The sequence below is a fragment of the Lissotriton vulgaris genome, chromosome 1_1 (genome assembly GCF_964263255.1).
Source record: "Lissotriton vulgaris chromosome 1_1, aLisVul1.2, whole genome shotgun sequence".
Taxonomy (NCBI): domain Eukaryota; kingdom Metazoa; phylum Chordata; class Amphibia; order Caudata; family Salamandridae; genus Lissotriton; species Lissotriton vulgaris.
The window spans coordinates 2344220-2365264 of record NC_141685.1 but is presented as its reverse complement, the minus strand read 5'-3'; the positions used below and the strand labels follow the sequence as shown (position 1 = coordinate 2365264).

Here is a 21045-nt window from a genome sequence, read left to right as displayed (position 1 = left end):
CAGCTCGTCATGAGGCACGGTTGAGCTGTGCTGATGACGAGCTGAGCTCGTCATGAACAATGGGAATAGACATCATGCAGCACAGGAGGGGAATTTCTGCAGCAGCGATGGTGTTAATGTCTCAAGTGGACAAACCTTACTTTTTCTCATGGGAAAAGAACATTTTAATTTTATTTTGGAAACCGCAAGCCTTGCATCCGTGCTTGACTTGCATTTGAATTTCAACCAAAGGATATATTATGCGCACATACCGTTTCTGTTTCACCCACCCAGGCAGTCCTCTTCCCTTTCTCCTTCCACCCATCCTTGCTTCATCCTTCAACCGGCCATGCCTCATATTCCCACCCACCTTGGGCAGCATTCAAAAACATGTTTTATTCTTTGCCAGTCATCTTTACTTTTAACTCGCTCGTCCTTTCACACTTACTTACACCCTTATTTCCCTTTTCGTTCATCCCATCCATTAAGTTCATCTCTGACCTGACTTGGATTCTCGAAAAAACTTTCACAGCTGAGTTGAAGTCAATTTAGAGGAGGCTACTACCTGGTTGAAAAAAAATTAGTTCTAAATTTGTAAGTCTTCTTAACAGTATAGTATACTTGTACTGTACAACATATACTACACCCGTGCAGAGAGCACACTCTGCAGTCTGCGATCTCAATAAGTAAGGAATATAATAGCTTACCACTGTCCGCCACTACCGTGGCATCCCCACAGCAGTTTCCTCTGGCTGTTGTACCGCCTCCTACCCAGGAGTGCCCACCTCTGCGCTGGCCCCGGCACCGGTGGATGGTTGTGCCGATGTTCCGCCTAGAAAATACATTCCAGATTCTTAGATGCCATATACACCACTCCTTAGTATTTTGTCTAGGGATGAAAAAATGTCACTAGGACTACACAAACAAATTTAATAATTTGTGACTGTCTAGTCAAAACTAAAAATTGCCCTATTTTCAGGGAAGGGTGTTGTCTTGCTACACTTTTTGGGACAACTGATGAATGCTTTTTTTTAATACGCACCGTTTTTCTCATAACAGACAGAAGCTTCCCTTCTAAGAACAAGAGCAAGATCAGATCATCATCACTAGGATGGAGTCAGCAACGATTCAGCACCACAAAGAAGATTTGAAGTTCCAACCAGGTGAGGGCTCGCCCACAATTAATGTGTGAAATCACTAAGCACTTTTTCATTTTCTCTCCACCGTTTATGTTGTATGATGAACTTGATTTTAATAAATGTTTTTACTTTTAATAAAGTTTTAAAACTTACATAGACTCTGTGGTTTTTAGTCATGAGTGAGTGAGAGAAAGGGTTTGCAATTTGCAAACATGAGTCCATGGCTCTGATAGTTCTGGACTCTGACTCCGTAGTCTTATGTCCTGGGTTGGATAATCATCATTGGGGATCAATCATCGATGAATTAGGGAGCTAAATGGCGCTGTCACACTAGCTAGTCAGTAAGGAGATTGGTGGTTCAAATTCTGTCATGAGTGAGGTATGTGGAAAGTCTAACTGTGCCTATTATAATTGATAAACAATGCACTATAGTGTCCATAGTTCTGTTTGTGCAGAATTGTCCCTGCAACAATAGTAGTATGGATTGTCCTCCTATCCAATCAAAAAGTATAGTAGTATCTTATTCTTTCCTGGTGGTCATTGACATTTTATTGTTGGGAATTGTCAAAGCATAAACATTTAGAAGACTTCAAAAGACATTATGGACAACCCAGAGGACTGCACTCAGTGCATAGAGACATTGCTGAATAGAATGGGAGTTTTTCGTTTAACACCTTTTGCCAACTGTGCAAGCTTAGTTAGCTACACAGACAGACTAATATTTAATAATCTAGTAGTACCACAGGGAATCATAGTAGAGGCAGGATAAGAATTTAGAAACAGTCTGCAAGAAGATCAAAGACGATTTAGAGCATTGCTGGAGCTGCGTCGTGGTTGTGATGCAACTCCAGCAATGCGCTGCCTTTAGGGCACAGATGCGTGACGCTTCTGTGTCGTTTTTGCCCCATGGTGCGCCGCATTGTAAATGCGGCGCACCATGGGTGGTGGAGGTGTGGTGCACAATTACTGTCGCATGCCTGCTAATTTGCAGGGATGCGCCAGTAATTGTAAATCTGCCCCTTAGTGTCTAGCATTACGCAGTTCTGCAAAGTACACTCATACATAATTACTCAGGCCAATGAAATGAGCACAAAAAATCGAAAACAAATAAGCATAGTAGCACCGCCACTGAGCAGGAGAGCAGTGCACCTGAAATGCAATCACAGAACATTTTGAAACATAATTTACCTACAATCTAATCGGCAGGATTATTGCTCTTCAGAAAAAACAAGAATTTGCAATATAATTACACATAGAGCAGGAGAAAAGAGAGTAGTGATTAAATAGCTAATACTACTCACCAAGTCCGGGGATCTCGACGCCTAGCAGGTCGAGCAGGTCGTCTTCACGGTCCAGGAGGTCGCACCACCGGTGCGTGGCCTAGTTGTAGGTGCGCCGGACCAGAGAGTGTTTATACATGGCCCGGCACACCTTCTCCCACAGCTTCTGACGCTCCCGGAGCCCGTACCCGCTAGCGATCCTGCCGCCTGCCGCGATGGTCTTGGGGAGGCGGCGCTGCACATAATAAACCAGTGCGACCACCTCCTCTGCGCTGAAGATCTCCCGTGGCTGTGACTTGCTCCCCCAGCAATCGCCCGCATGGGAGCGGGGTACGGGGTGCGGGACCATTTCCCTTCTCCTTTCCGGCTCCCTTTGCCATGGTCCTGAACAGGAATGGAAATAATAAATAGGAAAGAGAATAGGGAAAAAGTAAATAAAAGAAAAGGCAAAAAAAGTAGTTTTAAAGTAAACAAAAGTAGAAGAAAACACAAAATATAGATCTAGAAAAATAGAGGGATAGATAATAAGTAAATAAGATTTAAAAAAAAACTTTAAACAAACAAAGGATGGCAAAGATTGAAGCTGGATAGGAAAAGCATGCCCAGAACCATAGCAATGAATGAAAAACAAGATCACCGCGCCCATTGAGGACCGCATGGGTAAGTTTGCGTGATATTTTCCCCGCGAGTACGCAAAAACACACGCAAACTCGTAATACTGCGCCTCACACAACGAGAGATTGCCAATAGCGCCCGGAAATGGAAATACGCAACGTGCATAAGATGGCCTCGCCCATGTATGACCGCATGGGTAAGTTCGCGGTCGGTGCGCTGCAAGCGGCCCGCGAATACGCAAAAAACCCCACGAACACGCAAAAAAAATCCACAAATTCGCACGAATTTGCTAATTTTGCGGATCGCGAATTGGCTTTTGCACATTTCGTCCATACAGTGGTTGCCAGGTCGTGTGGAATGTGGCTGTGGTCTTTGTGAGTGTGGCTTGGATACGTTCCAACTTTGTGTAACCAGCCCGTGTGCGTGGGTCGTGTAGTAGACCCCCAGAGAGACCGAATGTGTTGGGAGGCCGCCTAAACCGCCTGACCCACTTGCCGCCCTCTAATGGATTTCAGTGGAAATGTGAGCGTGTTCGGGAGCCTCAGAATGGTTTAAGCCGGGAAACGCGGGATTTCAGTGTCAAGGGATGTGTCTATGTCGTTGAGGACCGACGTCCAGTAGGCTTTAACCTCTATGCAGTCCCACAGAAGATGCGTCAGAGTGCCCAATTCACCACACCCCCTCCAACAGGTCGGGCTCTGAGATGGGTTGCCTCTATGTAATCTGCCCGGGGTTAAGTACCAATATGTGGCAAGTTTCACAACTGTCTCTCTCCCCTCCGTGTTTCTAGCCGGGTGGTTGGCCCTGTATGAAATTGACTGCCACTCCCGGGTCATGAGTGTTCTTCCCAATTCCCCTTCCCAATGCCTCTGGCCAGCTGAACGGAGTAACTCAGGGGGGGAAAAAGCATCTTATAGAGATCTGTAATCAAGCCACGGTCCGATTCTTTTGTAACGAGCCACTTTTCAAAGCCCGTCATTCTCCTGCCGACAAAGGGATTGATCTCGGGCTGCGTAAGCCAGTGCCGGAGTCGGAAATATTGGAAGAGCTGTGGTGATCCGATATCGTAGAACTGTGACAGTGAAGAAAAAGATATGAATCCTTCTAACTCAAAAAGGTGCCCTGCTGACCTGTATTTGGAGCCTCGCCATTGCATAAACATGTGGGGGTCAGTGCCCGGAGGGAAGTCGGGATGGTCTAATAGAAGAGTTAGCAGAGAGGGAATGTAGTGAGGTCCCGTCTAGTAGCCACCAAGTCCCACACCCCTAGAAGTGTGCGTGTTATGGGTGATTTCTGTAGGTAGCGTGGTCTGTGAGTGTGGCGGAGGAACGGTATTTTCCATAAGAGAGTCTGGTCCATAGCCCTGTCTTGGAACAGCCACCTCTTCTGTGATTCGGGCCTGTACCATTCCACCAAATATCGCAGCTGTGTCGCTTGAAAGTATTGATGCAGGTTGGGAATCCCTAGGCCCCCCTCGTCAATCCCCAAAAAACTAGCTGTCTGTTCATTCGTGGTCACTTCCCCGCCCAGATAAATTGCTGAACTGCCTCCTGCAGCGTCTTGATAGTCCCGGCTGGCGGTGATACTGGGATAGTCTGAAAGATATACAGTATCTTGGGGAGTGCTGACATTTTCACAGCCGCAATCCTCCCTAGCAGTGACAAAGGTTGTTGCCGTCATCCTCTATGATCACTATGGAGCTGCTGAGTTACTTTGGTATAGTTTAGGGCCACCGCTTGTTCCGTGGATGGCGTGAGGGTAATACCTAAGTAGGGAAGTTATTTTTGGACTAGTAATCCCCCTCCATAAGTGAGTGGGCCATGTTGTATGTGGGCATTTTTACCAAGAGGTAGTAACATTGACTTCCCCCTATTCATTTTGAGGCCTGACACTGTGGCAAAAGTCTCCACCTGCTCTAGAAAGGCCGGCACTGAACGTCTAGGACTGTCAAGGACTGTCGAGCACCGCCAGAATATCATCAGCATAAAGGCCGATTGGTGTGGCTCCCCGCCGAAGGTTATGCCGTGGATATTCGGGTTATTATGAACCCTTTGTGCTAGCGGCTTGATGTAGAGCGCAAATAGGAGGGGTGAAAGTGGGCATGCCTGCCTGGTGCCCCTTTGGATTTCGAAGGGGCGTGAGCTCAGTCCGTTGATACGGATCCGCGCTTGTGGATGATGGTAGCAGCTTGCAACCCACGGTCAAAAGCGTTCCCAAACCCCAAAGTGTTTCAAGACCCTCTCGGGAAAGCCCCAGTCGACGCGGTCGAACGCCTTTTCAGCGTCGATGGCCAGGAGAGAGGAGTCTGATTGTTGGAAGTGGGCTTTGTCAATTAAATGTAGGATGTGCTTCAGGAGCACAGTACCTTCAATCACTAATGTCACGGCAAAAAAGCCAAAAGTCGTCACCCTGCCCGGCCTCTTTTGGTCGATGACGGGCAAGAATGGGCACTGCGGGAGCCCTGTGCCCCTTTTAAGCACCTCCTGGCACGCTTGTTGCAGGACGCGGCGTGGGGAGCCGCACGGGATGCTGGGTAATTTAATTTCTCTACCGAAGGCAGTGATAGGCATCCCCGGTTCTCCCCGAGTGACAGCTAGTGGCAGTAGAGAACACCGGTGACAGATACGCAGAATTGAGGGCTCCCTCACTACAATCAGTGCATCTATAGCTTAGACATGTCTTTTGCAGTTCTCATTTCATAGTTTTTGAATAGATCCATAAAACTTTAATGAGCGGCTCTGTGTTTATTGCACAGTTCATTTTGCTCTGACTCTCTGCGGGGCTCTGAAGCAGCGAGCACCGGAGTCACCTCCTCTCTCTTTGTGGTCAGTATACCACGTGTGCCTGAATGTCATCCTGTTCATCGTAGTCCATACTACCGCACCACATGCCTCCAGAGAGAGCAGAAAAAGGTTAAGTATGCTATACACCTCACTGGCCAGTGTATAACAAGTATAGCCTTGGTCACCCATGTTTGTTTAGCGCCATACATCCACACAGTTTAACCTACTCATCACCTCACTCAAGGAGTTCAACGTGTGGGGTTTAGTATGTGGTTTTGGCAGCTGTCTATCTAATAAGCCATCCAACACACAATTAAAATCACCAGCCCATATTATAGTGTTTCCCAATATATGGAAGGCGCAGACTCACCATGGCACCAAAGAAATTACCATCATCTGTGTTGGGGGCATAAATATTTACTATACATACCTCCACCCTGCTCTCCATACACAATCACATATCTGCCCTCCATGTCCGCCAAATAGTTGCGTAATGCGAATGGAACGTGTGGGGCCACCCAGATTGCCACTCCCCTAGCATAAGTAGAGTAGGTAGATGCGACCAACTGCCCTCACCATTTCTTGTGAAGTTTTTGTGTCTCAGCGTGTAATAAATGTGTTTTTGCTGTTGCATAGTGATACGGGCGCCCTGCCGCTGAAGATATGCTTGTACTCTACAGCGCTTTTAAAAACAAATTTAGCCCCCTCAAATTGCATGTTATAATTTTGCATTGTCCCATGTCATCCAGCCCATACCTGTCCTCTTCAGTGTGTGTACGGCATGTGTACTGCCCTCAATGCTGCTAGAGAGAACTATAAACAGAACATTCAAACCAACCATCTCCCCGGGTAGACACTGTAAGAACAAAACGTGCATCCCCACATGATCTTCAGACTCCCACCTCCCGCCCTTATACACTATAAATAAACAAACACTGTCCAATATATCAATAACTCTCCTTAAAAAAACATTAATAATACACATATTCTCCTCATACTTTGCACAACTCTCATCTTAATAGTACTCTTACCTCATGCAATAATCCAATATATGCCTGTTATCAAGGCCGTAGACGGCACCCCCCAGACACAAACTGCGTCCAACAGGTTCTCCACCCCAACCCCGGTCTTCACTCAAACCCCTCCACTCACCTATGAACACAACGCACTCAGAAAATCATATCTATTACCAGAACAAAAAATAAAGAATTGAAAAACAATACTACAAGATAACTAAGAGGAAACTAGACAAAGAAAAAGAAGAGCAGAAGGAGAAAAGGAAGATAAAGCGAAGGTGAAGGCATTGCCCACCCGTTAATCTCTATATCTGTCCCAGGTCAGCGCTTCATTTGTGAAGGTACAGTAGGGAAAAATTGTGTGACACAGCACATCATTTGAGGGGGGTATCATGTCCATGGCACAGTTTCCATGTGTAGACAATTCTAGCATCACCCTTGATTCATTCAGGAATGTCCCATCTGCGGGATATCTTCTGCAATGTCTCCAGTACTGGTCTCTGAACCTGTGCCTGAGTGGTCTCTCATGCAGCCTGTTGCGCCAGTTGGTCTATTCAGGAAGACCTACTGCCCTCGGCACTAGAACCTTCTCCTTCTCTTTCTAGCTCCAAGGAGTCATCCCCATGTACCACTACCCGCTGTGTGGATCTGGAGGGTTTCTGGAACTTTGTGCGATGGCTGTCACTTTTTCCTCCTCTGGGCTTGGCTGTGGATGGCCCCACCTCTCTCCTCCTCTGCGGCAACCACTCATCACCACGTACCTCCAACCAATCACAAGCCGCATCCAGGGTCATAAAAAAGTGAGTACGATCCGTATGTAGAACCTTCAGCTTTGCAGGGTAAAGGAGCATATATTTTAGATTCATGGCTCGCATCTTATGTTTCACTCCGATAAAGGATGCTCTCTTCTGCTGAACCAAATGAGTCTAATCTGGGAATATACAGATCTTTTGGTTACCAAAGGCAGGGTCTCCTTCATGTCTGGCCATGTTAAGAATGCAATCTCTGTTGTTAAAGTTTAAGATTTTTCTTATTAGAGTCCTGGGTTGAGCCCCCGACGGCGGCAGCACCATAAGTGCTTGGTGTGCCCGCTCCACAATAGGAGGAGAGCTCTGCTGTGGTGAGTGCCTCCTTGACCAATTTCTCCAAAAGGGTTTCTGGATATTTCCCCTCCACACTCTCAGGGAATCCTACGAAGCGCAGATTCTATCTGCGGGAGCGCCCCTCAGCATCTTCGACCCAGCGCTCCAGAGCTACTGTCTTGCGTGAGAGTTCAGTCACAGTTGCCTTTAGTGAAGCAATTTTGGTCTGTATCTCACTGACTGTCTGCTCCATGGCCAATGAGCGGTCTGCGGCAGTGCGAAGGTCAGCATGCAACAATTCAACATCTGTTGATACTGCATCTATTTTTGCCTGGACAGTCGCACTAGAGTCTTTAATTGCTGTAAGAATCTGTGCCCCTGTAGGCTCAGGTAGATCTGCGTTAGTCTCAGTCTTCACCAATTGTATCTGATCAGCTCTCTGAGGGGTCCCCTGCGCCGTTTAGTGGTCTATTTTCGACTGCTGAGCCCCCCTTGTAGGTGATCTTTGCCCATAGCGCAGCTCTCCTCCAAACATCGGAGGGAGGCGGATGACCGACCAGCATCATCATTCTACGTGGGAGAGGTGGACCTTATTCCCTTTTGACATCCTTAAATTGACCACATGTACAGACATTCTTAATGAGGTAGGGGCTCTGAGTCACCTGCACGAGAAGTAGCAGAATTGGTCGTTTGATTGACCTACGCCGTCCCTTCACAGCTGAGGCCCTTGGTCCAATGGGCTCACTAGGATTAGTGTCTCTGCCCTAGGCCCACCCTCCTCACCTCCACCATAGAGATCCAGGATCAGGTCACATAATCTGTGTGTGCCCTCAAATTGCGTCGTACCACTGCCACCAGCACTGCTGAGACTTCTCCTCGCTCCGACAACACCAGGGACTGGTACGGAGCCGGGCCAGCGATGCAAGCGTGTGCCTGCACTGCAAGAGCGCCCAATATCACAGCCAGTCCCAGCCTCCACCTAAGGGTGCATCTCCATCCCCGAATCCAGTGGACGCAGGTTGATTCCTCAGGCCCTGGGATCAGTGCAGCAGCAGACGATCCCAGGCCTCGTAGACTTCAGGTGCACCTTCACCCAACTAGCCAGCAAGTCTCCAACACCATTTCCGGGCAGTTAGTCCGCATTACTCTGGTGTACAACCTCCGCCCGCGTGAGGGCAGGGAGCAAGATTTCAAGCGGAGAGGCAGAAAAGAATATTCACAGCCCCCACCCCATCAATCAGAGGAGAGGAGTCCAGAAGTCCTGTCCCGTGGTCAGGTGGCCCTCGCCATGCCCTCAGCCATGCTTCAGTTTGCTCCATGCCCTGGGAAGCGTGGGACCAATACCGCCCAATACCATATCTAGCCTGCAGCAGGCAGTGGCTCTACCCCTCGATTTTTAATTTCCTTATACAGCTTTGTTGAAATGGGTCATACAGCCCCATTATCCCTATATACAATGAGCACAGGTTTAAGATGCTGCCAGTACAGCCCGCATGCAGCAAGTAATGAGCCCGGTGTATGGTGGGGATCCTTTCCGCCATTTGACTAGCAATATACAATGAAAAATAACGTTTTTTTTGTCCTGTGTGGGTTATAATGACTTTTATATTTATACATGTCGTTTGGTTTGTGTACATGTTTTTTGATAAGGCTTTTATGTTAATTGGTTTTCAGCCCTGACGAAGTTCCCACGTCTGGGAATGAAACGCGTTGGCTGAGCTGTTTTGTTGTAATAAGGATTTGCAAATGAGAAAAAAGAATATGAATAAAGGTTTTTAAAAAAACACTACGTCTGCCTTGACTTTATCACCTGACACGCTTCCTATTGCTTTATGACTAAAGATCTGGAAAACAGGGGCACTGTACAACAGCGGGTGCCGGACTGATTGTGCACAGGATAATTCACAAAAAAACAAAAAAAATAATGTGAGGGACAGATTGGAAAGTCCGTCATTGGGCTCTGTTCTATTGATAACTTTAATAGCTATTGGTTCAATCTTAATGATGGCACCTTTTCATATCAGTGCAACGTTACCTTTATGATATAATATGGTATAGATGCGTTTTACATATTTTAGATTGTGGGATAGTCTTAATATTTAATTGTGGTACTGTATCGGCAGTTATTGACATGTGGGAGTATCTCTGTATTTATTGATCGGCAACAATTGTAATATAAGCATAATATACATGAATTCTACAGCAAGTTGTATGAAAGTTAAGGATTTTTAACAAAATAATGACTTAAGTATGATGATTGATGTCATATGTTTTATGGATGTTTTGTAACTTTGGTGGTAAAGAAACTGAATAAAAGATTCTTGATTACTTGTGCCCTCCTTCATGCACTGCCTATGACCTCACATATTACATAAGTCATGACGTGCTCTAAGACACCATTCAGGACATCACTGATGATATCTCAAATCACATCATTGATGACCTCACTGATGATCTCATCCAATGAGTGTGTGAGTTTGTTTTATAGTTTACATATCGGCAGGTAAATACTATAGTAGTTTTCTACCTGATTTTGTTCAGCCTGGGCCAGCTAATGGGTGTAAGTGTGTGGGATGATTGAATATGTTTGTATCTTTGTATTGAAGAGCAACACTGTATGACGGTGACGATTTGTGTTCACTATGTTCCAAGCAAGTCTTTTTGGTACGGTAGAATTTTTTTTTAAAGTGTTTGAATCAGCCTTGAGCTATTAGACAGAATCGTCTCATTTAGACAATGTCTTCTTAACATACGACTGTGTGTGATGTTATAAATTATGCCATCAATGATGTAATATGTGAGGTCATATGCATTGCATTGTGGGGTGGAAGTCACTGACATATTTACCTAACAATAATATCACTTTAACTTTGTTTTTTTCAGTGAATATGTATATAGATACCTATGTATTATAATACGTTATATTATGTCATTGCAATATAATGTAATGTTATTCTGTTATTTGGTATGTTGTTATGGTAAGTCATAATGTGTTATGCAATATTATGTCACAGCAGCGTGTTTTAGTTCACTGTCCTAGAGTCATTGAGCACTTGTCCTAATTCTTTTGGTGCCCTGCAAAGGACGTGAGGTGACAAATGCTTTTGCTGCACACAACTAACAATACAAACATACACCCAGTAGATCCTCACTTTATTGTTGCACTAAAAGCTGTACATGTACAAATCATCAGACAATGGCATTGACCTGATAGACAAACATCACTCACCACAGTCAGGGCAGAACACCGCTGATGCCCTCAGGGCAAGAAGCAGGAACACAATGTACCCCAACATTTGAAGATCTGAAAGAGAGGGCGCATGTTGGCAATGTTAGTGAGAATGTCGCAGTTTGCACCTGTGTCTTAGCGACTCTCAATTGGTGAAGTCATAGAGCGAATAATTGTGGTTATCATTCATATCAAGGTGCACACTGCACCTCTCCTGCCTTTGTACAATCCTAGTGACTTGGAAGCATGAGGTGCCGGTGAGAGTGTCCCTGCTGTGGAACGTGCACTGTGTCTGATGAACCTCACCACTTCAAGTCCACGGTTCATGTCTGTCCATGGACTCTGAGATTTGAGATTAAGCCAAGGACTACATGGGTCCATTGCAGACATGACAAGCACAAAGCCGAGGCATACGTACACACTACACATGCCAAGGCAAATTGACAACTTTGGCGTGTGTAAGTGTAAAGGGTAAGATGGTGGGTGTTTCCTAAGTTTAGCTTGTGAGAGTATGAGGTAGGCATTAGTTATATGTACATAGGTGTTCATAGGTGTAAATTACTTATAAATATGTTATAATAACAGCTAATACAGGTATGATTTATTACAAATGCATGATGATTGTGCACTGACCCTTATGGTAGTGAATGAATTATTTTTAGCCTGCTCTCCTCTACTCAATTTTTAACCACGTAACTGTATTTGGATGTGCATTGTACCTGCTACTATTATCGGTATAGTAGTTATAAATACTTGTAATAAAATCATCTGTAAATTCATTGTAAACTCCTTAATGGAATTATGGTAGGTCAGTATAGTTATTCATATATTACACCCCTAAAAGGTGTGAACGCCCTCAATTAGTTTTGTGAGTAAATCCAAAAGTGGATTATACTGTCTTTTTGAATGACAACATCTCTGACCCTGTCTTGGGTGCATCCATTTGTTGAGCATTTAAATCATAATATAAAGCTGCTTCAGTCTTGCATTATATGACATAAAGACTAATATACTTATACATAACGACTGTGTAGACTATTTTCATTAAATACTCAGCCATATAATATATTGCATAAATGTAACCCACACTTCCATGCGTAGACTGGCCTTAGACATCTCTATGAATCACACCTACTGTACACACCAGCTCACCATTGGCTGGGATATAATGTTGAGTCCTACCGCAAGCACATCTTGCTCACAGAGTAAAATGTCAGGTACTTAATCCCCTGCTCTCTCCATACACTGCAGTCACCGCTGTCACCACTCCGAGAGGTGAATACGGCAACTCACTTTGCAGGAATCTCCTGTGCTGTCCATTTCTCTGATGATGCTTAATCAAAAAGGTACAAGGACCATACTAAGGGCCAGATGTAGGTAAAAGCTGTTTAGCGAGTCCTTAATAGCAATTTTTAGGGAATCGCTATTAAGGACTCGCAAAATGCTATGTAGGTAGGAATCGCAATGATTTTTGCGATTCCTACACATTTCTTATTTTCAACCCACAAATTGCGAGTTGAAAATAAGGAATGGCTTTCTATTCATTCCTATGGGCCAAAGGGCCCAAAGGAATGAATGCGAATTGAGCATGCAACTTACGAGTACCCAGTAGGTACTCGCAAATTGCGCGCCCAATTTCAAGGGTGCAAGTCTTCCAAAAAGACACCCTGTTGCACCCCTGAATTGGACATGTGTGCACATGTGGCGCACATTCATTCCCTAAGGGCATATATGTCTGCCACACATCACGTTGAAAAAAGCAAAAAATTGCTTTTTGAAGGGAAATTACAACTTACCAACAACTTGAAGTTGATTGTAATTTGCGACTCCTTAAGGCATTATCGCACTTTGTGATTCCAACTAGCATAGCATTTAGGGAATCGTAAATTGTGATTCTCTAAATGATTGCCCTAATTGAGGAATCACAATTTTTGCGATTCCTTATTTTGCAAGTAGGTATTTGCCTACCTACATAGCACACAGCTAAATTGCGATTGCAAACGCTGATATTTTGCGAATTTCAGCATTTTCAATCGCTATTTCGCTTGCTACAACCGAAACCCTATATCTGTTTTCACTCTTTCTGAGAAGTAAATACTTCCTACTCACTCTGCTATCATTCTCTTAGAAATTAAGCACCTCCTACTCACTCTGCTGTTTCTCCCACAGAGACTCAATGGTGCTAAATGTGTGCTGTGTCTTGCCCAGTATCTAAAGTTGACATGCTTTTCGGAGGGAGGGCACACACTCACTGTCTCTAATCTCCTGTGATATATCCAACTCTTCCATCTCTTTTTATTGAATTAAAAGCCTCATTTTCACTGCCTCTCTTCTCTTGTTCCTCTTACTTAGTGTCTTTAGTCTCTTGTACACGAAACTGACTGTCTATAATATCCTGCACTACCTGCAATGCTCCCATTTCTTATCATATTATATACCCCATGCTCATGGCCTCTAATCTCTTATACCCCATACTCACTGTCTGTCATCTCCTGCACTACTCCCAATGCTATCATCTCTTCCTTGGTGAGTCAAATACCGCATACTCACAGTTTCTATTCTCCTCTACCCCATACTCATGTTCCCTACACTCTTGTACTCCATAGTCATTATCTGCATTTTCTTATACCTCATACTCACTGTTTCTAATCTCTTGTACCCATACTTACTATCTGTAATCTCCTGCACTACCTCCAATGCTTTCATCTCTTCCTTATTATGATAAATACCGAATACTTACTCTCCCTACTCGATACCCCATACTCACTGTATCTAATCTACTGTATCTCATACTCACTCTCTCTAGGCTGCCGTATGCCAAATTCCCTATCTGTAATTAACTTGTACCACATAATTACTGTCACTAATGTCTTGTACCCTGTACTCACTGGCTTGGGTTTTGTGCACTTCTTCCAGTACTGCATCTCTGTCTTATCAAGTGAAATACTCCATACACAATGCCTCTAATATTCTGTATTCCACACTCATTATCTCTAGCCTTCTGTACCCTCTACTCACTATAGCTAATCTTGTTTACCCAAACTCACTGTATGTAACCCTGTACACCATATTCACTTTATCTAATCTCTTGTATCCCAAAGTCATTGTCTCTAATCTCTTGTACCCCATATTCACTGCCTCATGTATCCCACATTACCTTATGACTACCGCCTTATTTTTACTGAGTTAAACACCTCATACTCAATGCCTCTTATCTTCTGTACCCCATACTCACTGTCTCTAATCTCCAGCACCCCATACTCACTGTCTCTAATCTACTGTACCCCATATTCACTGTCTTTAGTCCCCCCCAGGCCTCCATTGCTACTATCTCTTTCTTGTTGAGTTAAATACCCCATGCTGACTGTCTCTAATCACCTCTACCTAGTGCTTAATTTGTTAAAAATAAATAAGCTCTGGTGCCCTCATCAGGAGGACATTCCCAGCTTGCAACACTCATTGCCACTGCCAGAGGAGCAGCCAATGACATCACACGCAAATCTGCCAGCTATCACACTGTGGCAATTCAAACTGTTCAAGGCCCCCACACCAAGGAGAATAGCTTGGGAGGCAAGCATTAGTAGTTTTAATGTCTATTTGATTAATTAAAAAAACTCTTGATGTGTTCATCTCTATATTAGACAAACATGTGACAGCTGCCATAAGTGCCGGTTTTGACAATTAAGCGCTGGTGCCAAGCACAGGAAACCACTGTCTCAAATTAAGCGCATTGTGGACTCCAAGTTCACTGCCTTTAATCTCTTAGATCCCCTACTCACCATCACTAATCTCCTTTCCCATACACAATGTCTGTAATCTCCTTTCCAATACACCCTGTTTTTAATCTCCTTTCCCATACACCCTGTCTGTAATCTCCTTTCACATACACCCTGTCTGTAATCTCCTATCCCATACACTCTGTCTGTAAGCTCCTTTCCCAAACACTCTGTCTGTAATCTCCTTTCTCAGACCCACTGTCTGTAATCTCCTTTCCCATACAACCTGTCTGTAATCTCCTTTCCCATACATTCTGTCTGTAATCTCCCTTCCCAAACACTCTGTCTGTAATCTCCTTTCCCATACTTTCTGTCTGTAATCTCCTTTCCCATACACACTGTCTGTAATCTCCTTTCCCAAACATACTGTCTGTAATCTCCTATCCCAAACACTCTGTTTGTAATCTCCTTTCCCATACACCCTGTCTGTAATCTCCTTTCCCATACATTCGGTCTATAATCTCCTTTCCCAAACACTATGTCTGTAATCTCCTTCCCCATTCTTTCTGTCTGTAATCTCCTTTCCCATACACACTGTCTGTAATCTCCTTTCCCAAACACACTGTCTGTAATCTCCTTTCCCAAACACAAAGTCCGTAATCTCCTTTCGCAAACACACTCTCTGTAATCTCTCCTTTCCCAAACACACTGTCTGTAATCTCCTTTCCCATACACACTGTCTGTAATCTCCTTTCCCAAACACACTGTCTGTAATCTCCTTTCCCATACACACTGTTTTTAATCTCCTTTCCCATACACTCTGTCTGTAATCTCCTTTCCCAAACACACTGTCTGTAATGGTACACAGACAAAATATTGATTTTTAAATATCGATATACAATAATATCGAAGTTTAAATATCGATGGGACAAAATATCGAAGGTAAGTAATATCAACAGTCTTAATATCGATATTAGTATGATATCAGTAATATCGAAGTTTTAAATATCGATGTCAATAATATCGAAATAAATAACTTCGATGTTACTAATATCAATTTTTAAATAAATTTAGTGTATATTATATTGTATTTATTATGTTTTATTATTTATTTTTAATGTAATTTAATTAAATATTGTCTTTTACTACTGTAGCGGGTTGTGGGTTTATAGAGGAATAGGGTGGGAAGTAATTTAATTATGTTAAATTAATTATTAATTAGTAGGAATTATTAATTAATTAATTGAGAAATCATTTTTAATTGATTTTAATTAATTGATTAATTGATAAATATGTTCTGTAGCGGGTTATGGGTTTATAGGGGAATAGGGTGGGAAGTAATTTAATAATAATTAATTAATTAATATATGTTTGTACATATTTTAATTAATAATTAATAGGTAATTAATTTATATTAATTAGTTAATTAATTAATATAATTTTGTACATATTTTTAATTATTAATTAGTTGGTAATCAATTATTATTAATTATTTAATTACATTAATTATAGTAATTTTGTATATATATAATTTTTTGTTATTCTTAATCAATTAATTGGGAAAAATAATATTAATTATTAAATTAAATTAATTACAGCTAATGTGCTAATATATTTACTTTATTGTTATTGTTAATTAATAATTAATTGGTAATTACATAATATTAATTAATTTTGGGTAAAGGAGTATTTTTAGGGTTCAGGGTCAGTTTTCAGTTTTTGGGTAAAGGGGTATTTTTAGGGTTCAGGGTCAGTTTTCAGTTTTTGGGCAAAGGGGCATTTTTAGGGTTCTGGGTCAGTTTTCAGCTTTTGGGTAAAGGGGTATTTTTAGAGTTCAGGGTCAGTTTTCAGTTCATGGGTAAAGGGGTATTTTTAGGGTTCAGGGTCAGTTTTCAGTTTTTGGGTAAAGGGGTATTTTTAGGGTTCAGGATCAGTTTTGGGTTTTTGGGGTACAGGGATATTTTTAGGGTTCAGGGTCAGTTTTGGGTTTTGGGGTACAGGCGTACAGGGTAAAAACAAAAAAATATTACATTAAATCAAATAAATAATATTAAAAAAAATTACATTAAATTATTAAGTGTTTTATTTATTTTAAATGTATATGTATTAGTTTTAATTTTGTTTTAATATTTTATTTAATATTTGTAAAATTATATGTATTTTAACATTAGTTTTACATTATTATTTATACATTTAAAAAAACAATATTTTTGATTCCGATATTTTTGTACTACGATATTTTTGTACTTACCTTTATGAAGATAGGATTCCGATATTTTTGATGTCGATATTTTTGCTCCGATATTTTTGTATTTCGATATTCTGTCTGTCGATATTATGTCAGACATTCGTCTGTAATCTCCTTTCCCAAACACTGTCGGTAATCTCCTTTCCCAAACACACTCTCTGTAATCTCCTTTCACAAACACACTGTCTGTAATCTCCTTTCCCATACACACTGTCGGTAATCTCCTTTCTCACACACACTGTCTGTAATCTCCTTTCACATACACCCTGTCTGTAATCTCCTATCCCATACACTCTGTCTGTAATCTCCTTTCCAAAACACTCTCTCTGTAATCTCCTTTCCGAAACCCACTGTCTGTAATCTCCTTTCCCATACACCCTGTCTGTAATCTCCTTTCCCATACATTCTGTCTATAATCTCCTTTCCCAAACACACTGTCTGTAATCTCCTTCCCCAAACACTGTCTGTAATATCCTTTCCCAAACACTCTGTCTGTAATCTCCTTTCCTATACACCCTGTCTGTAATCTCCTTCCCCATACTTTCTGTCTGTTATCTCCTTTCCCATACACACTGTCTGTAATCTTCTTTCCCATACACACTGTCTGTAATCTCTTTTCCCATACACTTTGTCTGTAATCTCCTTTCCCAAACACCGTCTGTAATCTCCTTTCCCATACTTTCTGTTTGTAATCTCCATTCCCAAATACACTGTCTGTAATCTCCTTCCCCAAACACTGTCTGTAATCTCCTTTCCCATACACACTGTGTGTAATCTCCTATCCCATACACTCTGTTTGTAATTTCCTTTCCCATACGTTCTGTCTGTAAACTCCTTTCCCATACACTCTGTCTGAAATCTCCTTTCCCAAACACTCTGTCTGTAATCTCCTTTGCCATAAACTCTGTCTGTAATCTCCTTTCCCAAATACTCTGTCTGTAACCTCCTTTCCCGTACATTTTGTCTGTAATCTCCTTTCACATGCACACTGTCTGTAATCTCCTTTCCCATACACACTGTCTTTAATCTCCTTTCCCATACACTCTGTCTGTAATCTCCTTTCCCAAACACACTCTCTGTAATATCCTTTCACAAACACACTGTCTGTAATCTCCTTTCTCATACACACTGTCAGTAAACTCCTTTCCCATAAACTCTGTCTGTAATCTCCTTTCCCACACATTCTGTCTGTAATCTCCTTTCCCATACACACTGTCTGTAATCTCCTTTCTCACACACACTGTCTGTAATCTCCTTTCCCAAACACTCTGTCTGTAATCTCCTTTACCATACACACTGTCTGTAATCTCCTTTCCCATACACTCTGTCTGTAATCTCCTTTCCCAAACACTCTGTCTATAATCTCCTTTCCCAAACACTGTCTGTTATCTCCTTTCCCAAACACACTGTCTTTAATCTCCTTTCCCAAACACACTGTCTGTAACCTCCTTTCCCATACACTCTATCTGTAATCTCCTTTCCCAGACACACTGTCTGTAATCTTCTTTCGAATATCCTCTGTCTGTAACCTCCTTTCCCATACACTCTGTCTGTAATATCCTTTCCCATACACATTGTCTGTAATCTTCTTTCAAATATCCTCTGTCTGTAATCTCCGTTCCCAAACACTCTGTCTGTAATCTCCTTTCCATTAACACTGTCTGTAATCTCCTTTCCCATACACTCTGTCTGTAATCTCCATTCCCAAACACTCTGTCTGTAATCTCCTTTCCAATACATTCTGTCTGTCATCTCCTTTCCCGTACACACTGTATGTGATCTTTTTTCCCATACACACTGTCTGTAATCTCTTTTCACATACACTCTGTCTGTAATCTCCTTTCCGAAACACACTGTCTGTAATCTCCTTTCCCATACACTTTATCTGTAATCTCCTTTTCCATACACACTGTCTGTAATCTCCTTTCGTATACACTCTGTCTGTAATCTCCTTTCCCAAACACTGTCTGTAATCTCCTTTGCCATACACTCTGTCTGTAATCTCCTTTCCCAAACACTGTCTGTAATCTCCTTTCCCAAACAAACTCTCTGTTATCTCCTGTCCCATACTCTGTCTGTAATCTCCTTTCCCAAACACTGTCTGTAATATCCTTTCCCAAACACTGTCTGTAATCTCCTTTCCCAAACACACTCTCTGTAATCTCCTTTCACAAACACACTGTTTGTAATCTCCTTTCCCATACACACTGTCTGTAATCTCCTTTCCCATAAACTCTGTCTGTAATCTCCTTTCCCACACATTCTGACTGTAATCTCCTTTCCCATACACACTGTCTGTAATCTCCTTTCTCACACACACTGTCTGTAATCTCCTTTCCCATACATTCTGTCTGTAATCTCCTTTCCCAAACACACTGTCTATAATCTCCTTTCCCAACCACTGTCTGTAATCTCCTTTCCCAAACACACTGTCTGTAATCCCCTTTCCCAAACATACTGTCTGTAACCTCCTTTCCCATACACTCTGTCTGTAATCTCATTTCCCATACATTCTGTCAGTAATCTCCTTTCCAATACACACTGTCTGTAATCTCTTTTCCCAAACACACTGTCTGTAATCTCCTTTCCCAAACACACTGTCTGTAACCTCCTTTCCCATACATTCTGTCTGTAATCTCATTTCCCATACATTCTGTCAGTAATCTCCTTTCCCATACACACTGTCTGTAATCTCCTTTCCCATACACACTGTCTGTAATCTTCTTTCCCATATCCTCTGTCTGTAATCTCCTTTCCCAAACACTCTGTCTGTAATCTCCTTTCCCATACACCCTGTCTGTAATCTCCTTTCCCATACATTCGGTCTGTAATCTCCTTTCCCAAACACTCTGTCTGTAATCTCCTTCCCCATACTTTCTGTATGTAATCTCCTTTCCCATACACACTGTCTGTAATCTTCTTTCCCAAACACACTGTCTGTAATCTCCTTTCCCAAACACTGTCTGTAATCTCCTTTCCCAAACACACTGTCCGTAATCTCCTTTCCCAAAGACACTCTCTGTAATCTCCTTTCCCAAACAAACTGTCTGTAATCTCCTTTCCCATACAAACTGTCTGTAATCTCCTTTCCCATACACACTGTCTGTAATCTCCTTTCCCAAACACTCTGTCTGTAATCTCCTTTCACATACACACTGTCTGTAATCTCCTTTCCCATACACACTGTCTTTAATCTCCTTTCCCATACACTCTGTCTGTAATTTCCTTTCCCAAACACACTGTCTGTAATCTCCTTTCCCAAACACTGTCTGTAATCTCCTTTCCCAAACACTGTCTGTAATCTCCTTTCCCAAACACTGTCTGTAATCTCCTTTCCCATACACTCTGTCTGTAATCTCCTTTCCCAAACACTCTGTCTGTAATCTCCTTTCCCAAAAGCTCTGTCTGTAATCTCCATTCCCAAACACTCTTTCTGTAATCTCCTTTCCCATACATTCTGTCTGTCATCTCCTTTCCCGTACACACTGTATGTAATCTTTTTTCCCATACACACTGTCTGTAATCTCTTTTCACATACACTCTGTCTGTAATCTCCTTTCCGAAACACACTGTCTGTAATCTCCTTTCCCATACACTTTATCTGTAATCTCCTTTTCCATACACACTGTCTGTAATCTCCTTTCCCATACACTCTGTCTGTAATCTCCTTTCCCAAACACTGTCTGTAATCTCCTTTCCCATGCACTCTGTCTGTAATCTCCTTTCCCAAACACTGTCTGTAATCTCCTTTCCCAAACAAACTCTCTGTTATCTCCTGTCCCATACTCTGTCTGTAATCTCCTTTCCCAAACACTGTCTGTAATCTCCTTTCCCAAACACACTCTCTGTAATCTCCTTTCACAAACACACTGTTTGTAATCTCCTTTCCCATACACACTGTCTGTAATCTCCTTTCTCACACACACTGTCTGTAATCTCCTTTCCCAAACACTCTGTC

General features: G+C 42.4%; 1 protein-coding gene across 1 annotated transcript in view; it reads right to left on the bottom strand.

Annotated features, from left to right (window-relative positions):
• Positions 1 to 11190, bottom strand: part of LOC147736923 (CD5 antigen-like) — a 499304-nt gene extending 488114 nt beyond the window's left edge. Inside the window, exon 1 of the mRNA XM_086934070.1 lies at positions 11124 to 11190. Coding sequence (XP_086790196.1) covers positions 11124 to 11190 — 67 coding nt within the window. The remainder of the gene's footprint in view (positions 1 to 11123) is intronic.
• Between the last annotated feature and the right edge of the window lie 9855 nt (positions 11191 to 21045).